The sequence below is a fragment of the Gallus gallus genome, chromosome Z, assembly GCF_016699485.2.
Source record: "Gallus gallus isolate bGalGal1 chromosome Z, bGalGal1.mat.broiler.GRCg7b, whole genome shotgun sequence".
Classification (NCBI taxonomy): domain Eukaryota; kingdom Metazoa; phylum Chordata; class Aves; order Galliformes; family Phasianidae; genus Gallus; species Gallus gallus.
The window spans coordinates 50637619-50661922 of NC_052572.1; the positions used below are offsets into that span (position 1 = coordinate 50637619).

The 24304-nt window shown below is 35.5% G+C and overlaps 1 protein-coding gene across 18 annotated transcripts in view; it reads right to left on the bottom strand.

Moving 5' to 3' along the window:
- Nucleotides 1-4232: 4232 nt before the first annotated feature.
- The window catches only part of PPIP5K2 (diphosphoinositol pentakisphosphate kinase 2), a 52884-nt gene continuing 32812 nt past the window's right edge, over nt 4233-24304 (bottom strand). For 10 of the 18 annotated variants that reach the window (XM_046905587.1, XM_015280460.4, XM_424859.7 and 7 more), the window contains exons 20-31: nt 22681-22808; nt 22369-22483; nt 20982-21089; nt 20781-20897; nt 19900-20073; nt 17365-17538; nt 16054-16123; nt 13938-14057; nt 12998-13060; nt 9072-9203; nt 7429-7557; nt 4233-5998 (exon numbers count right to left, since the gene is read on the bottom strand). In XM_046905587.1, the coding sequence (XP_046761543.1) occupies nt 5895-5998; nt 7429-7557; nt 9072-9203; nt 12998-13060; nt 13938-14057; nt 16054-16123; nt 17365-17538; nt 19900-20073; nt 20781-20897; nt 20982-21089; nt 22369-22483; nt 22681-22808 (1434 nt within the window). In that variant the 3' untranslated portion in view covers nt 4233-5894. The remainder of the gene's footprint in view (nt 5999-7428; nt 7558-9071; nt 9204-12997; nt 13061-13937; nt 14058-16053; nt 16124-17364; nt 17539-19899; nt 20074-20780; nt 20898-20981; nt 21090-22368; nt 22484-22680; nt 22809-24304) is intronic. The other 8 variants (XM_040656370.2, XM_015280464.3, XM_025145241.3 and 5 more) reach the window with 7 other exon arrangements.

Below are 24304 nucleotides of genomic sequence, written 5' to 3' on the forward strand. Positions count from 1 at the left end.
GCTTACAAACTGCTTAAAACTTTTTAGTGCTGCTTCAAGACAGCAAAAAATCACAGACTATTACAGACCATTTTCTGTGCCTCGGTGCTCTGACTAAATCATTAAATACCTAAATTTTATGATGGCTTTGCACACATAACATGACAGTGAATTAGACCAACAGTATAACTCAATTAAAAAAAATAGTTATAATATTAAAAGTGAAACGCACAGAGAAAGTGCTCAGTTTCTTTTGTTATCTGCAATTTCTTCATTATTTATTATCCTTAGAGGAATTTTATCAAAATGTTTTTCTCTCTGCTTTTGTGTGTTTTGGGCTTGCATGCTGGAAACTGCTACGGTGATATGAGCACTAATGAAGCTACCACACCGCAAGAATGGAAAGGCAGTCAATTAAAAGAATATATTTTTTTAATCAAAAGAATAATACTTTGTGTACTTGTTTTTGTGCATGTGAATTAAATTCCAGTGCTTAGTAGAGCAAGCATTTTTTATTATATGTTCACTTTCTTTCTCCTTACTGGGGATTGTAGCCATTATTCTGAAAATCTGGATTTTGCTGGTAATCCATGAGGACATCCATGATAAAATACAAAATATGTTTATTCCGAGGAGAGGAGGAAGGAAGAGAGAAAAACAATCCTGAGAGGGTACAGTTGAAATAGTAGGGTTATGTTTATGATGAAGAAAAAAGCATTAAAATCCTGAGTAATGTTATATTTTTAAGTTAAAAATATGTCTTCTGTAATTCTGTGGTAAGTAATTGTAACATAACTTAGGAAAATTTGCCATACAAAACCTAAATCTCCATCTTTTTTCTTAACAGATCTTAAAGGGATATTTGGCTAAGTTAAATGTAACTACAGCAACAATTTATTTAGAACTTAAAGTGTCCTAAGAACATAATTGATTAATCCCACCATTATTTCTTATATACCAAGTTAAAAATTAATTTCAGAGAGCATGAAATATATTCCTTAATTTGCTTTCTGAGACAAAATTCCTTTTTGCACAATTAAGCTGACTTCAACAGGAATCTTGGCTGCTTATGCAAGGCTTTATTTCTTCATGTCCAGATGGAGGAGGTAAGCACTGGAAAGTACTTGAAATAGGATGTGTTTTTAGAGTTTTATATGTTTTGCAGATGTTCAGTCACTACCCACTCTGATTCAGAATTTCTCAAAGAAATTATTACATGCAACCAACAAGGAAAGGTGCACTGTATTCTATCTACACAATAGAATTTAAAACTTAACTATGAAAGGGAAGATTTGGAGCAGTTTAGGAGAAACGATGCATTTAGCATGCACATATATACGAGAAGGCAGCAGGAAGTACTTGCTAGCAGTGTTCTAGCTGGAAGTCTTCCAGCTACAAGCTAAGAAAGTCTTCGGTTACAGGTCACCAACTTTACACAAAGGTTTTGCCACCATGTAATGTAAAGATGCAGAGTGAAATCTCAGTATAATAACTTGCCATTTATTATACAACAAAACAATGTTTTTTACATGGTACGCCCTGGGTTCAAATAATCATCCTGATCTGTTAAGTGAACCTAGCAGCACATCTCTCCTCATTGGTTCCTCCACCACTTGGATCAGTTATCATCAGTGCTCTGCAGGAACCTCCTGGTCTACATGTGCTTTTCCAGCAAATATCAGCGGGATTGAATTCCCCTTGAGAACCAGTGCCTGTGATCATGAGGCTTCTTCCAGCTGTCTGCAGGAGGCCTCATCAACTTCCTCCTCCTGATCAGGCAGCCTGTAGTGAACACCCACAGCAGTATCACCCATATTAGCCTGTCCCTTAATTCTCATTCATAAGCTCTCAATTTGTTCATCACTCACATCTAGGCAGAGCTTAATAGATTCAAGTTGCTCTTTCACATACAGAGCAACTCCACTGTCTTACCTTGCCTTGCTTAGCTTGCCTTTACTGCAACATCTGTAGCCATCCTTGACAGCATTCCAATATAAGATATCCCACCACGTCTCTGTGATTACAGTGAGATCGTGGCCTTGCAGCTGCACACTAGCAGATCACTAGCTCTTCCTGTTTATTCCCCATGCTGCATGCATTGATGTGCAGGAGCTATAGAGAAGGGAGCAGAGGATGCAGGTATTCTTAGAGGGATGCACGATTCCCCGTAGATATACCCACTCTTGAGGCAGCTTCTGGCTAATGGGAGGCAGCTAAGGAGCATTTGTCACTGTTCTGGTTGGCCTGGCTCATTTGCCAGTCTATTGCAATGGCATGAACATTGCCATTTTTGACTTCACCCCTCCAAGGCCTTCAGTTGAAAGCCTCCCTTACTAAGTTAGCCAGCCTGCTGCAAAAGATTGCCCTGCCTCTTCTAGGCAGGTTGATCCCATCCCTCTCTAATAGGTTATAATCTTCACTGAAAGTCCCACTGTCATAAAAACCAAAACCCTTGGATGGGCACCATCCACGTAGCTAGGAACTGATAGGCATTCTGTGTCTATTTCTGGCTTCCCTCTTTTCTCCAACTGGAAAATTGAAGAGAAGGTAACTTGGGCCTGAGTATTCTTCATTTGTGCTCTCGGGGTTTTATGACTGTCTTTGATTCTGCCCATGTTCTGGCTTCCAGCATCATTCACGTCCAAATGAAAGAGCAGTAGTGGATTGTAGTCTGTGCTCCAAACAAGCTGCAGCACACACACAACACACACACCTCTCCGAGATTTGTCTACAGCATGAACAGCAAATATAGAATTTGTCTCCAAAGTACTGATCATTTGCAAGGCTCTCATATTCCATCATTCTTCAACTTGTTAATTGAAGGAAGAATGACTCATCAGAGACAGACGTGCACATCATTTGAGGACTGAGCTAGACTTTCCACAGGCTACTTTGCAGGGAGTGTCAGTGCTGGAATACCAACTCGTCGCTCCTCTTAATGGAACTGTATTCTGTTAGACCGCAGCACTGTTAGATTTAAAAATGATGAGTCACAGTGCTAATGGAGGTATTATAGTATATGGTCCAGACTAATAAACCCCAGAGTATTCTGAGGTTTATTTCTTTATTTAAAATTTGTTTTAATGTAATCTAATTTAGTTTTATTTTTAAATTAGGCATCTCTTTTCCACAGAAATACAAACTGGATCGTTTTGTCATTACATTAGTTTTTACGTTTCAGAGCAGACAACGCATTTGAATTTCGTGGGGATAAGTGTGGGAGTTGACTAATTTGTATTTGAAACTAGTGAAATGTGTCAAGTGATTTCAGTAGTGAAATGTGTCAACAAGCAAAGTGAAAGCCGTTATTTGAATAATAAAAGAAAGATAAATACCTAATAGTAGCCTTTGCTTCTTACACCACCTCTCAGCTTTCTCAGAACTGACTGTTCAGAAAGATCTTCCCTGTTTTCTCTTTAGGTGTGTGCTGATTAAAAAACATTATAATGGAACAAGAGAAACGTTATGTTCTTTAGGTAACAGACCACTGTTTAGATCACTACTTCTTCTACTTGAATATTCTATTGCACTGAAATGGGTCTTTAAAATGTTACTTATAGCTCTTCTGCTGTCTTCCCTTTGAACTCCACTGGTTTTGATGCTACTGATCAGATCATCTGATCAGTTTGTTTCATTTGCCTTTCTCCTTATTCCTCTCTCCTTAGGCCTGTTTATATAGATTCCTACCAAACTGAACTATGAAAGCACATCTGATTTCTCTTAACAAAGACTAATTGCTAGTACAAAAAGAAGTCAAAGATATATCTTTATTATAACAAACAAACAAAAGAGATTAAAAAAAAGATTAAAAAAAATTGCACAAGTTTTAGCAAATAATTTTGGGTTTTGCTCTCTTAGAAGAAACACAAAATGTTTACTTAAACTACATTATCTGTGTGATAGCATTTCAGGAATTACCGAATTTAAGCACTGATTTTCTGCGAACATAATTCTTGAGACCTCTGTCATATCTGGCTGCAATAGGATGTACAGTTCAAAAAACTTAATGGGAGACAGACAGTTGAGTGGTTCTATGCTTAATGCTATCTCTGGAACATCAGGATGCATAGCAGAAAGCGTGACCACTTGACCTTGTGCCTTTGTGAGGAGTGCTTTCAGCATCAAATGGTAAATGTGTTATGTTTTCAACCACCAGGAGTAAATCTGTGGCATATTTGCATTTTTTTCCCCATTAAGACTGATTCATGACACTTCAAAGATACTCTTAAAAGAAAAAACAAAGCAGACACAAGTTGCCAATGGCCTTGTTTTTATTTAGGAGCACATAAAAAAAAAAATTATGCCACAGCTTTGGTTGACTGGAATGGTATGCATACTTTTAACAGTATTTTTTCAAATGGTAAACAATGTGTACATTCAGTTGTGTGCAAGACAAACACTGTCAATAACAGTTACACTACAAAAATGAAATGTTTTAAGTATATAGCTGTGAAACCCTTCATATTTTTGGTATTTAACCAGCAGTTTTTATAATCAGTGTGCTGAAGCTATTTCACACGTGGTAAAGACACAGACCCTGTGGCAAGGTGAATAACATTACAGTTGCACTGGCTCTGGAGATGAGAAAGAGCCCTACTGAAAAATATTACTCAGAAGCTATGCAACTTAAACATGAAACCTTAACTCTTAGCTTATTAAGTCAGTAATAATTATCTGCCACTTGAACGGAAAAAAGTGGACACTATTTTCATACATTTGGAATAAGTGTAATCATCAATGGTACGTCATGCCACAGAAAATGACAGAACTGCTGAGACTGGATGATCAGATAATCCGGTAACTCGAGGTTCCACTGACATGGTAATGCTTCTCACAGATCTTACAAAATCATTAATGTCCTTTAATAAGAGCTGCTGTCTATCCCCTGGATTGGAAGGACAGGGTTATGGAAATCCCCATGCCATGCTCACGCCTGAGTATTTTGCAACATCAGGAACTGAGTCCTGGCAGATCACACTCTCTCTTTACTCTGAAGGGATGGGAATAAAGTATAGACAGAATATTTACAGTTTTTAGGATAAACTTACTAGCAGACCAGCTGTAACCTTTTCTCTTTTTATAAACCCTGCTTTTTAACATCATCTTCTTGTAGAAACATACAGCAAAGCAAATAAAGCTGTCCTTTTAGTAAACAAAAGACTTTTTTTTTTTTTGATAAAAACATAGAAAAGACAGTTTTATCTGCTGGATGATATACAGGTACCCGTATACAAGCATGTATACTAAACAACAAAAGAGAAGGTACTTTGAATGTTACAGGTCTGATGTAAACACAGGAGACTCAAACGTAAAAGTACATTGACTCACTCCATCATGCCTAATTATTGCAGCATATATGATACAAAATTGTTCAAATGCAGAAATCACCTGCTTATTTTTAACAACAGGCAAAAGAGATCTCTTTGGAAATGTAGTTAACTTAAAAAAAAAAAAAGAAAAAAAAAAAAAGAAAGAAAACACCTTTTAGCCAAGATGTGTGTTACATTTCAACCCACAAAAGAAATCTGCAGGCAAATTATAAACTCCTGAAAATAGAAGTTCATAATGACAACAGACAATGCTTCATTACAGTGACATCAACAGAGCCTCTGTAACACATACCACTTTTGTACAAGTTTACAGTCAATATCTGAAGACACTGAAAAGGTTCACGTGCAGCTTTTTCTTTAGAGGTGTGCAGTTCAAACTGATAAATATTTCCTGAAATTTTTAGAAAATGAGAAAAGACATTTGACAAACCTATGTACAATGCACATTAATTAACCTTGTTTAAACAGAAGGTTCTTAAATGCACTATGAATTGCAGACATGAATGGCTTTTGCGTGATCGATTACTTATTTGAATGAACACTAAAAAAATTGTTTAAGTTCTTTCCAGTTTTATTTACTCAAATTCACTTATTCTCAGAAAAAGTGTCACTATTAAGTTCTGCATCTAGCGAGGCTTCTTCAGCAGATAGCTTAACATCAGGTACACAGACAGAAGATTCACTGGAAGCTGTACAGATAAAGAAAATAAGTTATTAGATTTTATACTTAAGAATATCCACGCTAAAACATCAGAAGCAAGAAAAATGTCAGGAAATGTTATTTCATAAGAAATAGCATACTGCCTTGATGGTGGCAATGAGATACAGAAAGAACCAAAGGAACTGCTGTTGATCTCAGCATCTCACATTTACAACAAAACATCCTTGCCTCGTGTACCGCCACAGGAAGGTGAACTTCCTCACAAAGGCCTTGAAGATCCCAGGTGATGCATTTATACCTTTTCAGACAACATCTTTCAGAGAATCTTTCATGTACTATCTACCACTTGTTCACATAAACTACTTTTGTATTGTAATTTTCAATTTTGAAGACCTGCTACTGTATGTAAAAGGACTAATATTAAGAAAAAAAAAAAACATATTTTACGTATAAAAAATATATCACAAAGTGTACTTGTAAAGCAAATGCATGAAATGACTTTGACTCTAACACTGTTTTTCAGGTAGAGGACCCTTAGGTCCCAGATACTATACAAAGCCTGGGACATTGCAAGCAAATTTTATTCACAAACTGCATAACTCAAAGAAGAACCCATCATGGTAATATTTTCAGCTTAGGTCAAAAGGGGTAAAAAAGTATTTTTTTTATTTTTTTACAAGTATTCTTGCAGCTTCTGGTCTGTATGCCAATGAGCAGCTGAACTCAAAAAAACAAAAACAAACAAAAAAAACCCCAAACCACCAAAACCCCAACGTTTAAAAGGAGAAAGCTTTTTACCCTGTTCATGTGTGTGATTTTAATTACTAAGGGAAGAATATATTGTGTGCAGTAAGATAATGTTATTTTAAAAAACATTAAAAATATTATTTTCCTTTGATCTTGTTTACATGTATATGAAATTTCTGCATCTACAAGCTTTGTGTGCAAGTTTTTCTTTAAGTGATCAAAATTCACGTACACAGCAGCAGTATCTGAATTATCCAAGATATTTTTCTTCCTTCTTCAGATTTCTCAAGAGAAGATCTTCAGTTAGAAACAGTCCACTTTTTTTGCTGGATCATTACTATGCTTCATGGTAGAAATTCTAGGATTTAAGTAATTTTCCTCTGCTTGTCTTGCTTGGGGATAGCCAGATATTACTGTCATACTTCAAAACGAAAAACTATCAATTTTGATGCCACAGAAATCCTTTCCAACATCTCAGAGTAAAAGAGAAAATAACGACCAGTTCAGTTTTATCATTAAAACTATCTGTGCAATAGTACTGAGTTCAAGTTGACCCATAAAATGATCCTACCTACACAGACAGTGAATGTTAAGAAATTGCTGCCCTCAGAAACAATGTGATATATAAGAAAACCAACCAACCAAATGAAAATACTACTGGAAATAATTTAATGAAATTTTACAGTTCTGCCCCTGACAGAAGTTACTTACATGAGGTTGGTTTCTCTATTGCTGGCTTTTCCGGCAAAGTTTCAAGTGGTGTTGGTTGAATTTTTGCAGGGGTGTATGTATTCAGTGGAATTTTTCTTCCTGACAATGGACTCATATAAGTTGGAGAAGCTGAAAAGCAAAATAAAAAACATTAACAGTAAATTCTCATAAATTAAATTCTCGTAAATAAAACTCTCATCTTCACAGAACGCTAAGAATTGTAGCCTCAAAACTGTTTTCTGTCTGATATTGTCTGTTATCCGTCACGTTCTATATAAGCCACTGTTATGCAACAAGCAACTCAGCTACAGATTTTTGACTACTGCATTGCCAGTAAGAAATTTTTAGAAATTTACTTTGGAAAGTGACATAACTTCATGCTGCCACTAACCCAAGTTTCAGGAATAACTGCCTTGACAGAAAACTGGCAACAGCATTAATGCTACGTCCCACAGGTTGCGAAGATTGCAGTGGAATGTATATTTAATACAAAATGTGAATGAAATGTGTGTACAATACATTACTCTCCAGACAGCTGCGTGCACTGTAAGAAAGCAGAGGGGGAACCAAGCGCCTATGCCCTCAATTCTGTCAGGACAGATTTTCATCTGGTGATAACCAGACCACCACAGAAATATTTCAAAAGTACTGTCATGCCTTGTGTACAGTGAAATCTTGAACTGCTCTTGAAGTAACACTATCTTCCCACCCAGCGTAACAAGGCATTTGAAGAAGTTGAGAACTTTGACATACTAACGACCTACTGAGAACTGTGCCACTAAAGTCAGTTTTCTTGATCTATCTCCCTTCCTACATAGAGGAACCCCACACTATCAAATTAGCTACTGATTCAAATATGGAGTGTATAAACCTAAAGTAATAGTAAAAAAAAGGAAAAATCCTAGCACCCATATAACAAATTTTCTCATCAGCAAGTACAAGTTTCTCCTCATCAAAGCACGAGTTTGTAAGCATTTCCTCAAGACTGTTTTTCACTGACTTGACATACAAATTTTAACTGTCCTAACAACTGGTCAACTGGACCCAACGGAAACTGCTTCTGAAGAAACAGCAATAGACTTGCAATGGGAAACCATCTTCCCAGACACACACACATGTACAAAACTCAGTTTTCATTTAACTTCAAACATACTGCACAAACTATTAAAAAAATGGAGTAATGGCAAAGCACTCTACAGTTTAAACATAAGTAATACTGAAATAAATAGAGAATGATACAGTTCTAAGAAATGAAAGGAAACTAATCTCCTGAGGTTACTCTAGTAGAACGGTACAATACAAAGCCAGAAATACTGTGTGCTCACTAGAAAGGATTCCTTATCATCCAACTAACAACGTGGACAGCTCAGACAAGTTCTTAATGTGAAGAAATAAATGAATTATGATTTTGCAAAGTCCCTAATCTACTATACCAGTCAACAGAAGCATTGCTCCATTGGATAACGAGTGTCTATACAGCGAGATATGCTGTAATTTTAATTTTTTGCAGTATCATCATTATTTTGTTTTTCCCTTTTTAAGCAATATTTTTTGTTTGTTTGTTAGCTGTAGTGTATTAGACAGATTCACTAGACAACATCTAACAATTTAAAGGGAGCATAATTACAAACTAAAATCAGTACATGTCTCCTGTAGGTTCTCCTTTGATGAAGCAGCAACAGAGGCAAGAAATTCATCCACCTGCTTCAGCGACAGGGAGTTGTGAAGAGTTTCCAGAGGGCAAATAGAAGGCACCATGGAATATAGTTCAAAACCTGTAAGAAAAATAATAATAAAAAAAAGAGATTTCCAGACTAAGGACAGGATTTAAGCTATTGCATCAGCAAGAATTAATCCATGACAAAGAGCACATGCAGACATAATACTGCTGAAATCATATTAAGTATTACAGGAGTTGGAACAAGATGTGCCAGTTTCCAGGATACACAAAACTCAAAGGTACCATACAGCATATCATGGGATAGAAATCCCACGTGCAATGTACAAACTTTATAGTTGTGCTCTACTGACAAATTAGTAAATGGAAGATAATCTTCCTCTAAGACAAATGTAGTTTAAAAAAAAAAAAAAAAAGAAGTCAGGTATGGCAGTATTTCTCCTACTTATTCACATTCCTCACAGAACAACAAATAGGTGATTAACTCATGTAAGTGCAGTAAGACAGCTGTGTTGTAAACAGTTAGCCAAGATAAGAACTACAAACACTACCACTTCCAGGAAGAAATATATTTTCAGAATTCAAATTCTATCACCTTCATTATTCTGTGAAAACAAACTTTAGCCTTATGTATCGAAGGAAAACCACTATTTGCACTTTAGTACCTTTTGTTAATGAGTTTTAATTCTGTAAGACAGTTTTACACCTACCTTTAGGCATTTTAAAACCTTACTTAAAATACTAGAAGTTTCATACATTAGATCAGGTACGTATTTCCAAACCAAAATCTAAAGATTCTTTAGACTTTGCTTTTCTATATTAGTATAAGGCAACCATGCATATTCCTATTACTAATGTAAGGACAAGTATTTAAACACATCTTGGAAAAAAAACACCCTGCAATTCTGTAAACTGGTGCACATTTGGTAACTCAACGAACAGCTCTTCATCCAATTGCATTTCAGAAGCAGAAAATACATCCATTTCAACATACAGCTGTAATGTTACAACTTTAAATCAAATATTGTAAATTTACAGTTGCTACATTTAAAAAGATATATTTAAATGAAGAAACAATAGTGAATGAAATAATGTTTAGAGTTTCAGTTCAAGGTACATTTATTAGCGATAGCGTTACGACTATGAACTGTTCCCTCCCCCCAGACAAATAAGCATCGATATTCCTCTGTTATCCAGTGTTTCTCATTCACTCATTCAGTGCTTTGCACAAAGAAGAAAAATTTTATCCTGAAAATGCCTATATTTATACTTAGATCCACCTTGGCCATAAAGCTGGAGGGACAGTCACTCCAAATATACAGTCAACCAAAGCGTACTTAAGTTGGCTTCAATTATACTACAAATAAAATTATGCATTTCATGGAAACTTTGTTTTCATATACAAAAGAAACAGCGCCACATATTTTGTTTCTATTTTCATGTAAACACAATGACTTAAGTTTCAGTGTAAGCACTAAAATATGTTTGGCATACATGTTAATGTCTTAAGTAACTATGCATGCATGCAAAGCGCAAACCCTTTCTTTGCATTACAGTAGGTTAAGACTTCTCTCTTTACACTGACAGAAAAATTACAGTCATTCAGTCATTTGAATGAGACTTTTTTTTAATTTTGTTTTGTTTTTTTTTTTTTTAATTTTGCAATGAAAGTAGTGGGACAATGTCAGGTTAACTTTTTAATAAGTATGACTGTGACAGTGCAGTGTTATAGAAAACCATAAACGAATTTCAAGTGCACTCACAGTCTTCACAAAGAGAAAAAAAAAAAAATTCTTCCAGGAATTTGCCCCTTCATAGCTTTTTATTCAGTTTTGACAATTCTACTGATAGCCATATACCAGCATGTTGCTGCTATATCTTCACAGCTGATACGACTTAAAAAGACATCTTGTAAATCTCTCTGCAGTGCTTTATTTGAATATTTTATAAATTATGAAACTTTTTTTAGAATATAATTTTATGACAAATAAGTTTGAATTTTAGAGATGAAGAAGCCTGACAGTATCCCTTCAAAAAAGCAATATCCTGTAAACTAACAACTTTTGAGTTTTGACTATGTTGACTCATAAAACGTCATCCCCATCAAAATGCAAGACAATGAAAGGGTTACGCGGCATCTCAAAAAGCCACCCTGCTGCCTTACATTTAAAAGCTATAGAGACATACCACTGGAGCCTAGAAATTCCACAGAGGAAATGGACCAGCACCTAAAGAGGTGTGGGTGTTCTGCACAGAGGCCCAGAAAATAAGGTAAAGCACTGTCAGAAGATACTTGTTTCACCATGTTCCTTGAACTAAAGGTGGTGGGAGAGGGAGGAGTCTGATATGAGTTAAAGGGTGTGATAACAACATAAAAGTAAGAAAAAAACAGAGTGAAAGGGACAAAGAGAATCAAAATGACAGTCCATAGGACAGACAAAACAACACCAACATGTCCTTATGTTAGTAGAGAACTCAGAAATCTGCAATGTATTCAGGTACTATAGGAGCTCATGGAGCATGCAGTAGTCTTGTAAAAGATGTGTGGTAAAACATCTGTATTAAATGAACCAGAACAATCAATGCATTCATTAAAAGTCATTTAGATCTATTTTTAAAGAATGCAGTCACAAAAAGAGAGTGCTAAATGGAATAGAAAGTAACCAATTATTAGATTGATATTCGAATACAGCTCTTTCTGACTTTGTATGTTTTGGAAATATTACTTCATTTGATTCTAAAGATAAATAATGGGTTCCTATTTTTCCTAGTATACCAGTTTTTCCTTCAACAAACACTGCAGTGCGAAAAACTCCCTAAGTATTCCAAGTGAATACTGTAAAAATCTACCCTGCTTCTTAGCAAAGCAAAACAAGGACATAATCTGTCTTTAACCTTGTTTCTAGACAAATTTATTTTGAATCTAACACAAAAATGCTAATCATTTCTACTGTAGTTTCAATGATGTCATCATCACTGAGCTCAGCCAGTGGCCACTCGTATTTTAAAACTACAGTTAAGAAATCTGGAAAAGCTACATTAAGATCAGGTGGTACTGAAGACTGAGTTTGGTTTTCGTGAACAGGATATATTTTGGTCCTATTTAATCATGTATAAAGTTAGGCAGGAAATATTTTGCTGAGAAAGAGAAAGATGTACCTCTGTCCTGTGTGCTAAATGAGACCTTTTCTGTAAATATATTAGTCTGAAGACAATCTAACTCTCTCACTCTTGAAGCTCGAAAGGACAATGTAAGCAAGAGGCAATACTCTTGCTGTGTTTTTTTAGTGCAACATATAAGTAATTTGCACATCTGATGAGACACGAAAAGGTAAAATAAACTTCTGTCTGATGATAAATATAGCAATTAAGCAGGAATGGAAATAAAGTGTCTGCTTTATTTTTTTAATATAGCATCACTTCAAGAAGATAGTCATAAACGCAAGTTGTCATTTCAGTGATTTATTTTAGACTCAGGAGGCTGATTCTGTATCGGGGAAACAGCAGGAGAAAGGTGAAGAAGAAGCAGCAGCAGCTACCAAGAAGTGCATGCCCAATAAAGATCAGATTTATTTCTATCTTGCTCCATACAGTCTTGATTACATGAGAAATTGGGGAGAATAATTTATTACAGAGATCATGATTAACAGTAGCACTTCAATTTTTTCAAGAATTTTTCTGAGGAATGAATTTTGATGTTATATTTCAACTAATGAATGGTAGAGAAGGGGATCAGGATATCTAATGATTACAAATATATTTGGAATTGTGCTTGAAGTTAGGAATGACAGACGGCTGGATGATACTGTACACCCCATATTTGAAATAAAAATAAAAGGGATGAAGCAAGGAACCTTTTGTTTTTGTTTTTAAAAAAAAAGCAAAACGTACCATTGGTTGGGTGTCGAGCAAATGAGATAGAAAACCTTTTAACAGCAGAACCGCGTGTGGTGTCTAAGAAAGAGAAAAACAGGTACCTGAAATTTGTAACAGCTACCAAAAGGGGGACATTTTAAAAAAGGAAAGGAAGAGGAAAGAAAAAACAAAAGATGAGAAGGTATTAGAACTGAGTGGCATGCAGAAGGGACCGAGGAAAAGGGCTAAAATCTAAATAGAGGTTAAAAAGAAGAAAATTTGGATTTCTGCTAACTACAAGATGTGTAATGAAGTGTATGAAAACAAGCAGAATGAGATGGTGATTCTGGCATACAACGTTATATCAAGTTTGAGTTGAACATTGAGTAGTGAACGGTGAGGGGGAAACAGCATGAATACCGTCTCACCTCAGAGCTATAAAGGTATCCTTTGGCACTTTTATGTTCTGAAATCTGGTGAAAAACTTTCTCCTCTACCCCCAAATATTAAAAACCGAAAACCTCCTGCTCTTTTGTAATTCAAACCCCACGGAAAAACAAGTCAGGAATCCTAAAATTTTCACCATCAGTATTTAAATTATCATTTTGTCATTTCTTTCATTTCTTGCATATGCTCCAAGTAATTTACTTCAAGATCAGTAATTGATGATAAAACCTGACATTTAAAATGAGAAATTAAAATCTTAAGTTTTCTTAAAAAGAAAAAAAAAGCATTTGTTGAAGTCACCTTACACTTATTACAATTTTGTGAGCTAATGCTCAATTCAAGACAGAAATGAGAATTAAATATGCTGTCATTACGCAAAAGCAAGCTATGGGCAATTATGAAAGAACAGAACTTTATATAACTAATACTAAGGCAAAGGATTCTAGGATTCCATTAAAAAAAGATTTTTCTTTAGAAGTTTAATGTGGCACATGGGTTTGTGCGTGCATGTGCGAGAGTGTGCACATACCATCTACGAAGCCAGAAGAAGTCAGCTTTTTACGATGAGTACGAGCATAATCCTGTAGGTTAGGTGCACTTGAAGAACCCCCGAGCACTGAGGTGCTAAACAGGCCCGCACAGTGAGACCCTGATGGGAGTTAGAGAAAATACATACAACAACCAGGTGTTCGTCCATTCACATTGGGGATGCATGCAGCATGCAAGCACATGGCTCTTACCACACAAAAGGCAGCTTTTTGGCAGTGCCTTGGACAGGTTCACAATATGCTTGTAATGTCAGAGAGGTACTTGTAGGCTGAAACTACCATAACTTATTTTGCTTCTACTCATGAGACAGCACTCTCTGCCATATGTGCAAAGAGAGGACTGAGTTTAACATAGTGACTTCTTATCCTGTTTTCACATTTGGTAAAGAAAAGTTACTAGTTAGCATTAATGTAAATATAACCAAAACAACAAAACAAAAGCAAGATTATGATGTGAATCTTGTGTGCTTTAAAACCTGCAGTTCTGAAACAAATATGAACTGGGAAAATACTGCTCATTGCTTTCATCCAAATCAGCTTTTGAGATGACAGGCTGCAATGAAGTATGCACACATTTCCACAGACATGGAAATATTTCCCTTTTAACCCCTACAAAACATAAATCAAATTGGAAATACTCTATTTATAGTCCGGCTACAATCACTGACAGTGTCAGAAACTGAAAATGTCTAAGAGTTTCATAGTGTTTAGCTTGACTTCCTTTCCAGAGAACACATTTGCACATCTCCATGCAAGTAACAGTCCCTTGTTACAACTCATACAATCCTGCCACTGGAATGGAAGTTTTGACAAATCACTGAAAGCCATATAGAGAAAAATAACTTTCATAATTCACTGTATATGGAATTTACATAGGACATTGACTAAAATGGAAAAAAAAAAAAAAAAAAAGCTTCATTTTTTACTCAGTTCTTCACTACCAGTTGAAAGGAAGTATTTTCACTCAGGACTTATCTTTTGCATTTTAGATTGGCTGCTTCTGAAGACCAGCTATCTATCCAATAATACTTCCTTTTATTGCTTTTGATGACCCAAAAAGGAAACATTACTAGCACATGTGACTAATCACAGCCAAAATAAATTGGTGCCTGGTCTGTGGCAACAGCCGTCAACATCAAATGTAATACCTTGACCTATGCACAGAAATAAATCAACTTCCACAAGCCATATTGTGTCATATTGGCAAAAGAAAGTTACTTAACTTTAGCAAGCACACAATAAAAAAAAATGACTTCAATAAACAAGAGCACCTGATGTATGCATTTTACTAATGGAAAAATATATTAGGAAGAAAAATGTCACAGAATAATTAGACATGCAAGAATAAAAACTAAACAAACAGATCTTTACAAAGAATTAAAAAGCTACTTTCAGTTATGTATATATAGCTTATGCACTTTGTACACTTTATTTTTTCCATGAAAGGACACACTTACAGAAAAAAAGAAGATATAGTATTGATTTGAATTAGTGTAAGATTTCATGTTTTTTTATTTCAGCCATATGAATGCCAGGTCCCAAGAAGCAAAAGAAAAACACCACGTGATTTGAAAGAATTTGAAACAACTGATTGAATTATAGCATGATTCGTTCTAACGCTGAAAAGAAGAAACTGATTTTAGGAGAGGGAATGTGTGCAGAAACCCTAATATATCATGATACTTGATGTTAGCTCCCCTTTCCCCCTCCTCTTGGTAAAGCACCCTCAAGAACTATATTTTAACAGTTTCCACTGTAGGTCATTTCGTTTCAAAACATTCTTGCAAAAACCTCAGTGTCAACTTCAGTCACAAATTTTATCTCAAAAATCTACTTTATGTTTAAAATAATCCTGTTACCTCTTTCAGTCAGTGCTGTCAGTAGTGCAAACAATTTGCTCTTTTCAGTAGTGATTTACTTAGAAACTATTGTTGCAGAAAACTGTCCAGTTCAATAGGAAGACACTCAATACATTATTGATAGCAAAACACTACCCGGTCCTATTCACACAGAAGTTTAAGAATGTACAACTGTGCAGAACAACAGGCAGATGAAAAGCTGCTAACATGAAAGAGAATTTCAATTGTATGCACATACCTAGACCACTCTGCTTTTGTTCCAGAATAGTTCTTGGTGTCCGTAAGTTACTATTGCTTTCTGATAGGACCTGAATATAAAAAAAACAAAACAACAGAAAAATAAGGGGAGGTAGAACAGTAGCCTGAAATGACCATTTAACTTGATACAGCAGCCTGTTTCATACAGACAAGTGTTAATAAGCTGTATGATAAGTGTTAGTAAAAATATGTAAAGGAAACATGAAAGATCATGCAATATCCCCTTCTGAAGGGAGTTCATTTCACATATGAGTTCCTTGCAATGGAGTGATGCAAAGCAAGCATTCAGAATGAGAAGGGACACAGACCAAGACAGATATGAGAACAGACATTTGAGACGTTTTATTTTATTTTACCAAATTCACTCTCCTAAACTGCGCCTGTATTGAAAAAAGGAGGGGAGGGAAGGAAAGACAGACAGGCTATTGAGGACACCATACAGTCACTGATCCATGCACGGGCTCAATCAGTGTAATCTTCAGATGCTCACAGCCTTTACTGATATAAACTTTTCCTATGCACATAATTTTATAATCTTCCACAAAAGGGAAATTACAAAAATTTTCAAAGAAAAAGCGTATGATTAACAGAACACCATCCACTGTCATACAGGTAAACAATATCTTGAAATACAAAGAATCTTGGATCTTCACTGGTATTTTAAAAAACTGTCTTTTATTTCCTGCTTCCTCCCCCACATATTTAGGAAAATCTTCAAAATATTGTACAAGACAATGGATGATGTACTGTGTTGGGAGTTTTAGATACCTCCAGATACAGAACGCAAGAATTATTAGTGCTAGAGTTTGTTCCCTGCAATAGTTAATATCAGGCCACTGAAAATATGATAAATGCAAAACAAGTTTTGAATAGCAGTATGAAGTTCCAAATAAATTATTTTAAATGGTATTGGTTGCAATTATTATAAAAAAAAAAAAAAATTAAATTTCAATTTACCTACCACCAAATTAAGCAATGCCATTTTTAAAGTCTTAAAGGACAACTAAACCAAAGCAGAAATCTGTTTTATTAGGCAGTAGACCGTGTCTTTTCTACTGTGGTAATATTTGCAATTCCTAAAAAGAAACCAATTTTTCAGGAAAGTGTGTAACACATTCAGTGGAAAAACATGCACTTGCTCTTTTTCCCCCAGACATTCTCGGGAAGTAATTTTAAAAAGTGGAAGAATTTGCTTCAAATGTAATCCATAACAAGGGATTAGATGTCCTTAAAGACAGTTGGTTGTTGCTTGGAATGCATAATAATGTTTAATGAAGTAAAGTTTAAAAACCTGTTGCCATGAGCCAAAAATACTGGATGTGAAAGCCAATGATTTAGGGGAGACAGGGGAAGAAGTGATTTGTTCCCCTGATCTGCGTCTTCGACGCCCAGTACCCACACCACTGGTGTAATGCAGCCAGGTACCAATACACTCTGGGCTAGACACACTCAGGGGGCTCTCTTCCTGGAAGTGAGAAAGGGGGCAAAAAACAGCAAAGCATGCAAAGTTAGATTCAACAGAGCCAAATGAACAGAAAAGAAAAAAAAAAAAACAAAACAAAAAAACAGTCTGCTTGCACCTTTTTATATACTACTTCTAAAACTATTAAACAGTGAGTAGGGAAGAATATTAAAATACTAGGAAGTTATCAGTTCCACTCAATCAATTATCTTTTAATACAACACTTTCATCGTATTTCTGGTAGATTACTTACTAAATGGCACGAGAGAAAAAACAGTGGGCACAGTTATTGGTAATCTTGACATACTGTTTAATAGTTTTTTCCCATCTAAACACATCAAGCTTTCCTATTTAATTTTGAGTTTTCATTTCTAGTTTATGTATAGCCTTATCTAACAGACTAATTTTTATAACTGCCTTTGAGACTTTCTAACTGGCTGGTAGGCAATACAGCCTGACTCGTAACAGATTTCCAGTCCTAAATACCCTCTAAACATTATCTGAAGCTAGACAGCTATAAGACTTTAAGAGAAGACAGCATCAGGCTGAGTCCCACAAACTGTAAGTTACCATGTTTCATTAGCAAACAACATTTTTTGCAATTGAGATCTGATTTCAAACACTGACGAGCTTTACTTTACGATTTCAACCCTAGAACTCTTTTTTCATTACTCAATCAGAGTTGAAATGTCTTTAGAAATACTGCTGACTATATCCCAGATTTAAACTTCCATCTAATACCTGATAGTGTCCTTCCAAATTAATGGATATAAAGGAAAATAGAATTGCCTTAAAGGCCAAAAAAAAAAAAAAAAAAAAAAAAGAAAAAAAAAAGAAAAAAAAGGTTCAAGGCAGTTGCAGTTTAAGTTTCAGTAAAACCGATTTTTTAAAACACTTGAAAAATACCATTTAGTATAAAATATTCCAAATACTGGTTTTGCAGATTTCAGTGGGCCAGATGAAACTTTCAACTTTCCCTTCAGAAAAAACAAACAAACAAACAAACAAACAAAAAAAAACCAAACCAAACCAACCCTCACAGTGTATGTCTTCTTTGAATATTCCAGCAAATAGACAATCACTGAAAGCTGGAATACGTTCTATCCAGACATTTATTACTCACACAGTCAAAATTTAGCAATTCATGTTATTGATACCTTTTGAAAGTAACTTCCATTTGATTCACGAAAATGAAAAAGGTTGAAGGTTTGAAGTAAATATTCTAAAAAATTTTGTGTATATGAACTCATAACTAGGAGGGGAGCTTGCATGATCATACTGAAAACAGCATTTAAAAATCCAAAATACTGATGTTGTGAGCATTTGTTTATGATAAAACTTGGAAATAGAAAATGTAAGACATTCACATTTATTATCTTTGTTAATTTATGAAAGTCACATGAAGTTATACAGATATCCTTACAGGAGGAAACCATGCACCTTTTTCTCTCTATGCTACTAATAACCAAGTAACTTGCAAATCTTACTTCTGTAATACTTGCATTGCATACAAACAGTCCATTCCCAACACAAACATGAAAGGAAAAGGTTTTGGAGTGAATCTTAAGTTCTGATGGCTTTAAGCAACTAAAAATGAGGCAATAAGAAGCTGTTAGTCTGCTTCTAGCATTAAAGTCGCAGAAGTGCCACTATGCACCAACTGAAGCTTTGCCACTCAATCGCGCAAAAGGTTATCAGTGACAATGCTATGCATTCCCCACCTCTGTGACATTAAAGCCATATCCGTGAAGCACACCTAGATGTCATGGCCTTCAAGGCAGGAGACTAGACTGTTCAAGCTGTTATCTAAAGAATTCATGAAATGCAAACCCCATCCATTAAAAAAACAAAAACAAAACAAAACAAAAAAATTTACAGTTTATTCTCTTACCTTCAAATGCAAATGCTGAACAAGTGGAGTCACTTCCACTCCACGTGAAAACAAATACAGCTGAAGACATTCGTCTCTCCTCTTCTACACCCCCCCATAGCCCCCACCAATCCCTCTGTTCCCTCTCTGCATGATCACCCTGAAGGTTTTCTCAATTCCCAATACCAGATGTCTTGTAATGAAGAATATAGAAGCAATACAAGTTATAGTTTGAAGATGAAGACTTTTTCAATCTAAACACACACCTTCAAATATGGATTTTTTTCTAATATGGCTTAAAAAGAAGAAAGGAAGTAAGTCTCTTATGGAAAAACAATCATTCATAAGAACAAAATCCTTCAGGCAAATTACTGCCACGGAGGAACACCATATTTAACAATATGTGTAACTGAAAACAGAATTACCCTTGTTATTGTTAAGACAAACAGAAGTTAAATTCTGTGAAAGATATTCTCCAAAACATAAACACTTACTTCAACAGAACCAATCTTCCTGGATCTTGGAAGGGGTGACTTTCTGTGTATATGAATTGGGTCTGATACCATTGGCTTGAACATCACTACTGACCGATCGGTTTCATCCCTTTTAGAAGTATGTGCCTCCTCATCACTATCATTTCTATGTGAGGTTTTCTTCGAGCCTTCATTCTATAAACAATACATAATTCCTTTTCAATGTAGTTGCACACCTTGTATCATGTAGACAAAAGTGGTTACTAAATTAACCTTCTAGAAAAACACAAAACAAGCTGATTTTAAAGATGTAAGTAAATCATATATTATTAAACAAGTAGTTATAAAATACATATTGCTGTAGACTTTAATAATTGATGTGTATTTGCTCCTAATTAACCACTGCCTGTACAGTGGGTTCCTAATTAGTCAAACCATTCAGCCAACATATTCTACTTCAATTTTCTACTTACAATGTAGTAAAATTCTAGCCCTGTAAGTCAAGAGCTGAATCCCCACCTTTGCTTTCATTCAGTTCTGAGAAATCATGTGGTAACTCCACATACCTATACATATAACCTTGAAGATATTAAGCAGTCCCCAACAATCTATATTTATAAGCATGCTAAGCCACCTTATTTTCTTAAATATTTCTTTCAGTTGCCAGAATATAATTGATGTGACACCAGCCCTGCTACCACCTTTCTTACAAAGAGTACCTTGTATTCCAAGTTCAGTCTGGCAAAGCCATAGAAGGCTCAAATTATTTGTGTCCATTCGAAGAGGACCAAAAAGAAAAAAAACACTTGAATTTTTAACCTAAAAATTTCCCACTGTTCATTTTAGCTATTTCTGCATCCAGAAAAACTAACTTTTGCTTGAAACAAAGGCCTGATTACTACCTCTCGGGAGGCAGGTCTGTATCCATATCCAGATGGTAAATTTTTATCTTCCTCACAGCCTTTGGCTCCTGGACTAAAGTGCAGCTCTACATGAAAACGTTCTTCTGAAGAAAGTTCCTGAAGAAAATGATAAATAGGTTTGAACTTTAATACATAGCTTAGCACTACTCATTTCTGAAGGCATTCATACATTTCAAATACCTTATTTGGATCCTCATAGAGCATGATAACAATCTGTGTCATGTAATTGAGTTCATTGACAACATTTAAGTAATCCATAGCTCGTTTCCATTGTTCATCTTTTGTTTCCTTATGAACAGAAAAAAGTATTAGAATCCTGACAAATAAAAGCCAGCAATTTCTTTAGAAAGACTGATGATTTCCATTTTCACCCATTTAGATGGTTTTTGAATTAACAGCAGAAGTATGAAGCTCTATTACAGTTAATGAAAAACTAGATATACATCTAGAAAAAGTGAAGTAAAAATACGCATAAAATGAATAGGAAGTGGATTTATCTCAGAGTATCTTTCAGGTTATTTTGTTAATAATGTTGCATGCTTTGTAAACAGAAGCACTATTAACATCTTTCTGGTTGGAATTTTTGACTTTGCAATAAAATCCCCTTCAGATAGTGTGGGTATACTGTGGGAAATGTTTCTAGGTATCTCTCTAGCAGTTAAGCAGATAGAGAAGACTTCCAAAATACAGAAGAAAAATAATAATCTCATTCTGAATTATTTAATATGAATATTTACCTTTTTCATGTTCTAAAAAAATGTCCATGAATAATGAAAAACTGCCACACTTAGTAATTCATCTTAAAGGAAACTAAAAAGTTTATAAGCCTAAAAGTACACATGTATCTGCTACAGCACGCCACAGAGGTTTATAGGTTTTACTAGTGAGTTTACTTATCTGTTGCCAGAAGAAAGTATGCCAATACAGCCACTTCAAAAATTAGATTTAGATTTACATCAAGCTTAGAATCAGCTGTTTATCAGCTGTATAGGCGCTGTGGTGCTACATTTGTCCTTTTGTCCTCTCCATGAGCTTATCTGGGCAACTGCTGAATCTGAAAGTTGGTCTTTTTTTTTTTTAATTTTATTATTATTATTGTTATTAAAGTCTTTGGTTTCCAAGCTAGTCAGATAGAAAATAAAGCATAACCTTTAAAGTATTATACAACAGTGCCAGGCAGAAAGGTCTTGACAGTATGACAATCATAAAAACAAGCCAATCCAAAAGTGAATTCAGAGACATCTGAACTGCAATTTTTAGAAAAAAAAGAGTTGGAAAGGTGACAACAGAAGACAAAGAAATTGGTTATATGCCCTTTGAAAACCCTTTTGAGACCACAGTATCAGCTGTATAACTGAACATACCAACGCAACCCAGCGCTAATTTAAAAGAGCATGCTCTTTTAAACTTTTTTGTAACTTTTAAATCCAGTGTTTCAAAAAGTATAATCACTTTCAGAGACACTTGGGAAAATTATGCTTTCACTTAATACACTTTTAGTAAAAATTAGTTATTTCGGTTATTCCAAAAATATCACCGTTTTCACAGAAAAAAGTCTTCAACTTACATCACATAAGGCACCATAACGAAGGGTGGATAACAGGGAATGAACATGACTTTCGCTGGTGAAATACAGTCGTGTGCGAACATGGCGTTCAGGGGACATAACACCCCTGGAGTAACTTAAAAGAAAAGAAAAATCTTATTAGACCATAATGACACGTGGCTGTATTTTAGAATTAGCTGTCAACTAATAAACGAATCATATCTTTAAAATTACTCTGAACTAGTAAGATATTTCAAGTATGAAAGCTACAGAGTATCTCCAGTAAGTCTTACAAGAATTAACATAATCATATAAAAATATGAGAAGACTTACAGAGGGTGAAGCTTATTTACAGTATCATCATCTTGAGTTCTCTGAAGGTCAGAACGGATTTTTCTAACTAGAGGTGTGCAGTAACCTTTGGCAATCTCTAGTTTCTCAGCCTTAGAAATACCGTATTCCTATGTAAGAAAAAAAAGTCTTAAAATCCAGTTCAAGATTAACCTACCTTCTAATACAAGGCTTGTATAATAAATTCAAAGAATCACTGAATTATGGGGTTGGATGGGACCTCTGGAAACCATCTAGTCTAACCTCCTGCTAAAAGCAGGTTCCCTTGCCCAATAAAGTGTCCAGTGAGTTTCGATTATCTCTAGAGGAAGACTCCATAATCAGTGCTCTGTCACCCTCACAATAAAGAGGTTTTTCCTCATTTTCAGATGGAATATCAGTTTGTGTCCAGTTCTTGTCCATTACACCTTGCCCTGTCGTAGGGCACCACTGAAAAGAGGCTAGCTCCATCCTCTCAACACCTGCACTTTATTTATTTATAAACAGCAAAGAGATTCCTTCTCAGTCGTCTCCAGGTTGAACAGTCCTAGGCCTCTCTGCCTCTCCTCAGAATGGAGATGCTCCAGACCCTTAATCATCTTTGTGGCCCTCCACTGGGCTTTGTTTTTTTTTTTTTTTTTTTTTTTTTTTTTTAGAAGTTCCCTTCTTTCTTAGACTGAGGAGCTCAGAACTGGACACAGTACTCCAGATATGTCCTCACTAAGGCAGATCAAAGGGTGAGGATGACCGCCCTAGATCTGCGGGCCACACTCTTTTTAATGCACTCCATGATACCATTGGCACTCTTGGCCACAAGGGCACACTGCTGGCTCACAGCCAGCCTGTTGTCCACCAGCACACCCAGGTGCTTCTGTGCAGATCTCCTTCTAGCAGGTCAGCCCCTAACCTGTATGCAGTTTTTCAGTTATCTACTTACTATTGTTCTAACTGCAAATAGTTAAACAATTCTGTTTAATGTCTTTATAACATTTGACCCCCTTTTAAGTTAGAAGAGGCTTTCCTTTTTCCTATTTGAGATGACACGGAGAAACACCACTTGACCCACAAAAGTGGCTTTCCTGCCTGGTACTATCAGAAAAAGATGAATTATTCTTTCTCCCATACAGATTTAAATAGGTATGGTGGATATAATCTCACCTGATTTCAATTACCTATTTTTTTTCCCAGTCAATGGAGGCAGGCACATTACTTATTTGACATCTACTTTAGTCTGAGTTAAAATACCCCAGAGAGGATCTCCTATTCACATCAAATAGCACTAAAATGGCAGTTAAATACAACTGGAAGATACTGTATCTGTTACGGTGTTTACAATAGTTAAAAACATCATATTTCAGAAGCTTCTCAGTCTGTGCTACGTATGATATGAAAGTGCTTGCATCATATTCATGGATCTTCTGGTTTCACCAGAAAGCAGAATAAGCACTTTTCTATATAGATTATGCATGTTTGACAAACCTTCTTTTATTTTTTCCCTTTTATTTTTAGTTACTCTTCCCTAATACTCTATTCAAAATTAAGCTAAGAAGATCCACATAATACACATAGTACACTTAGAATTATTGCTCTCTTCGTCCTCCCTGCTGTCAGGCAGTTTGCGAAATGG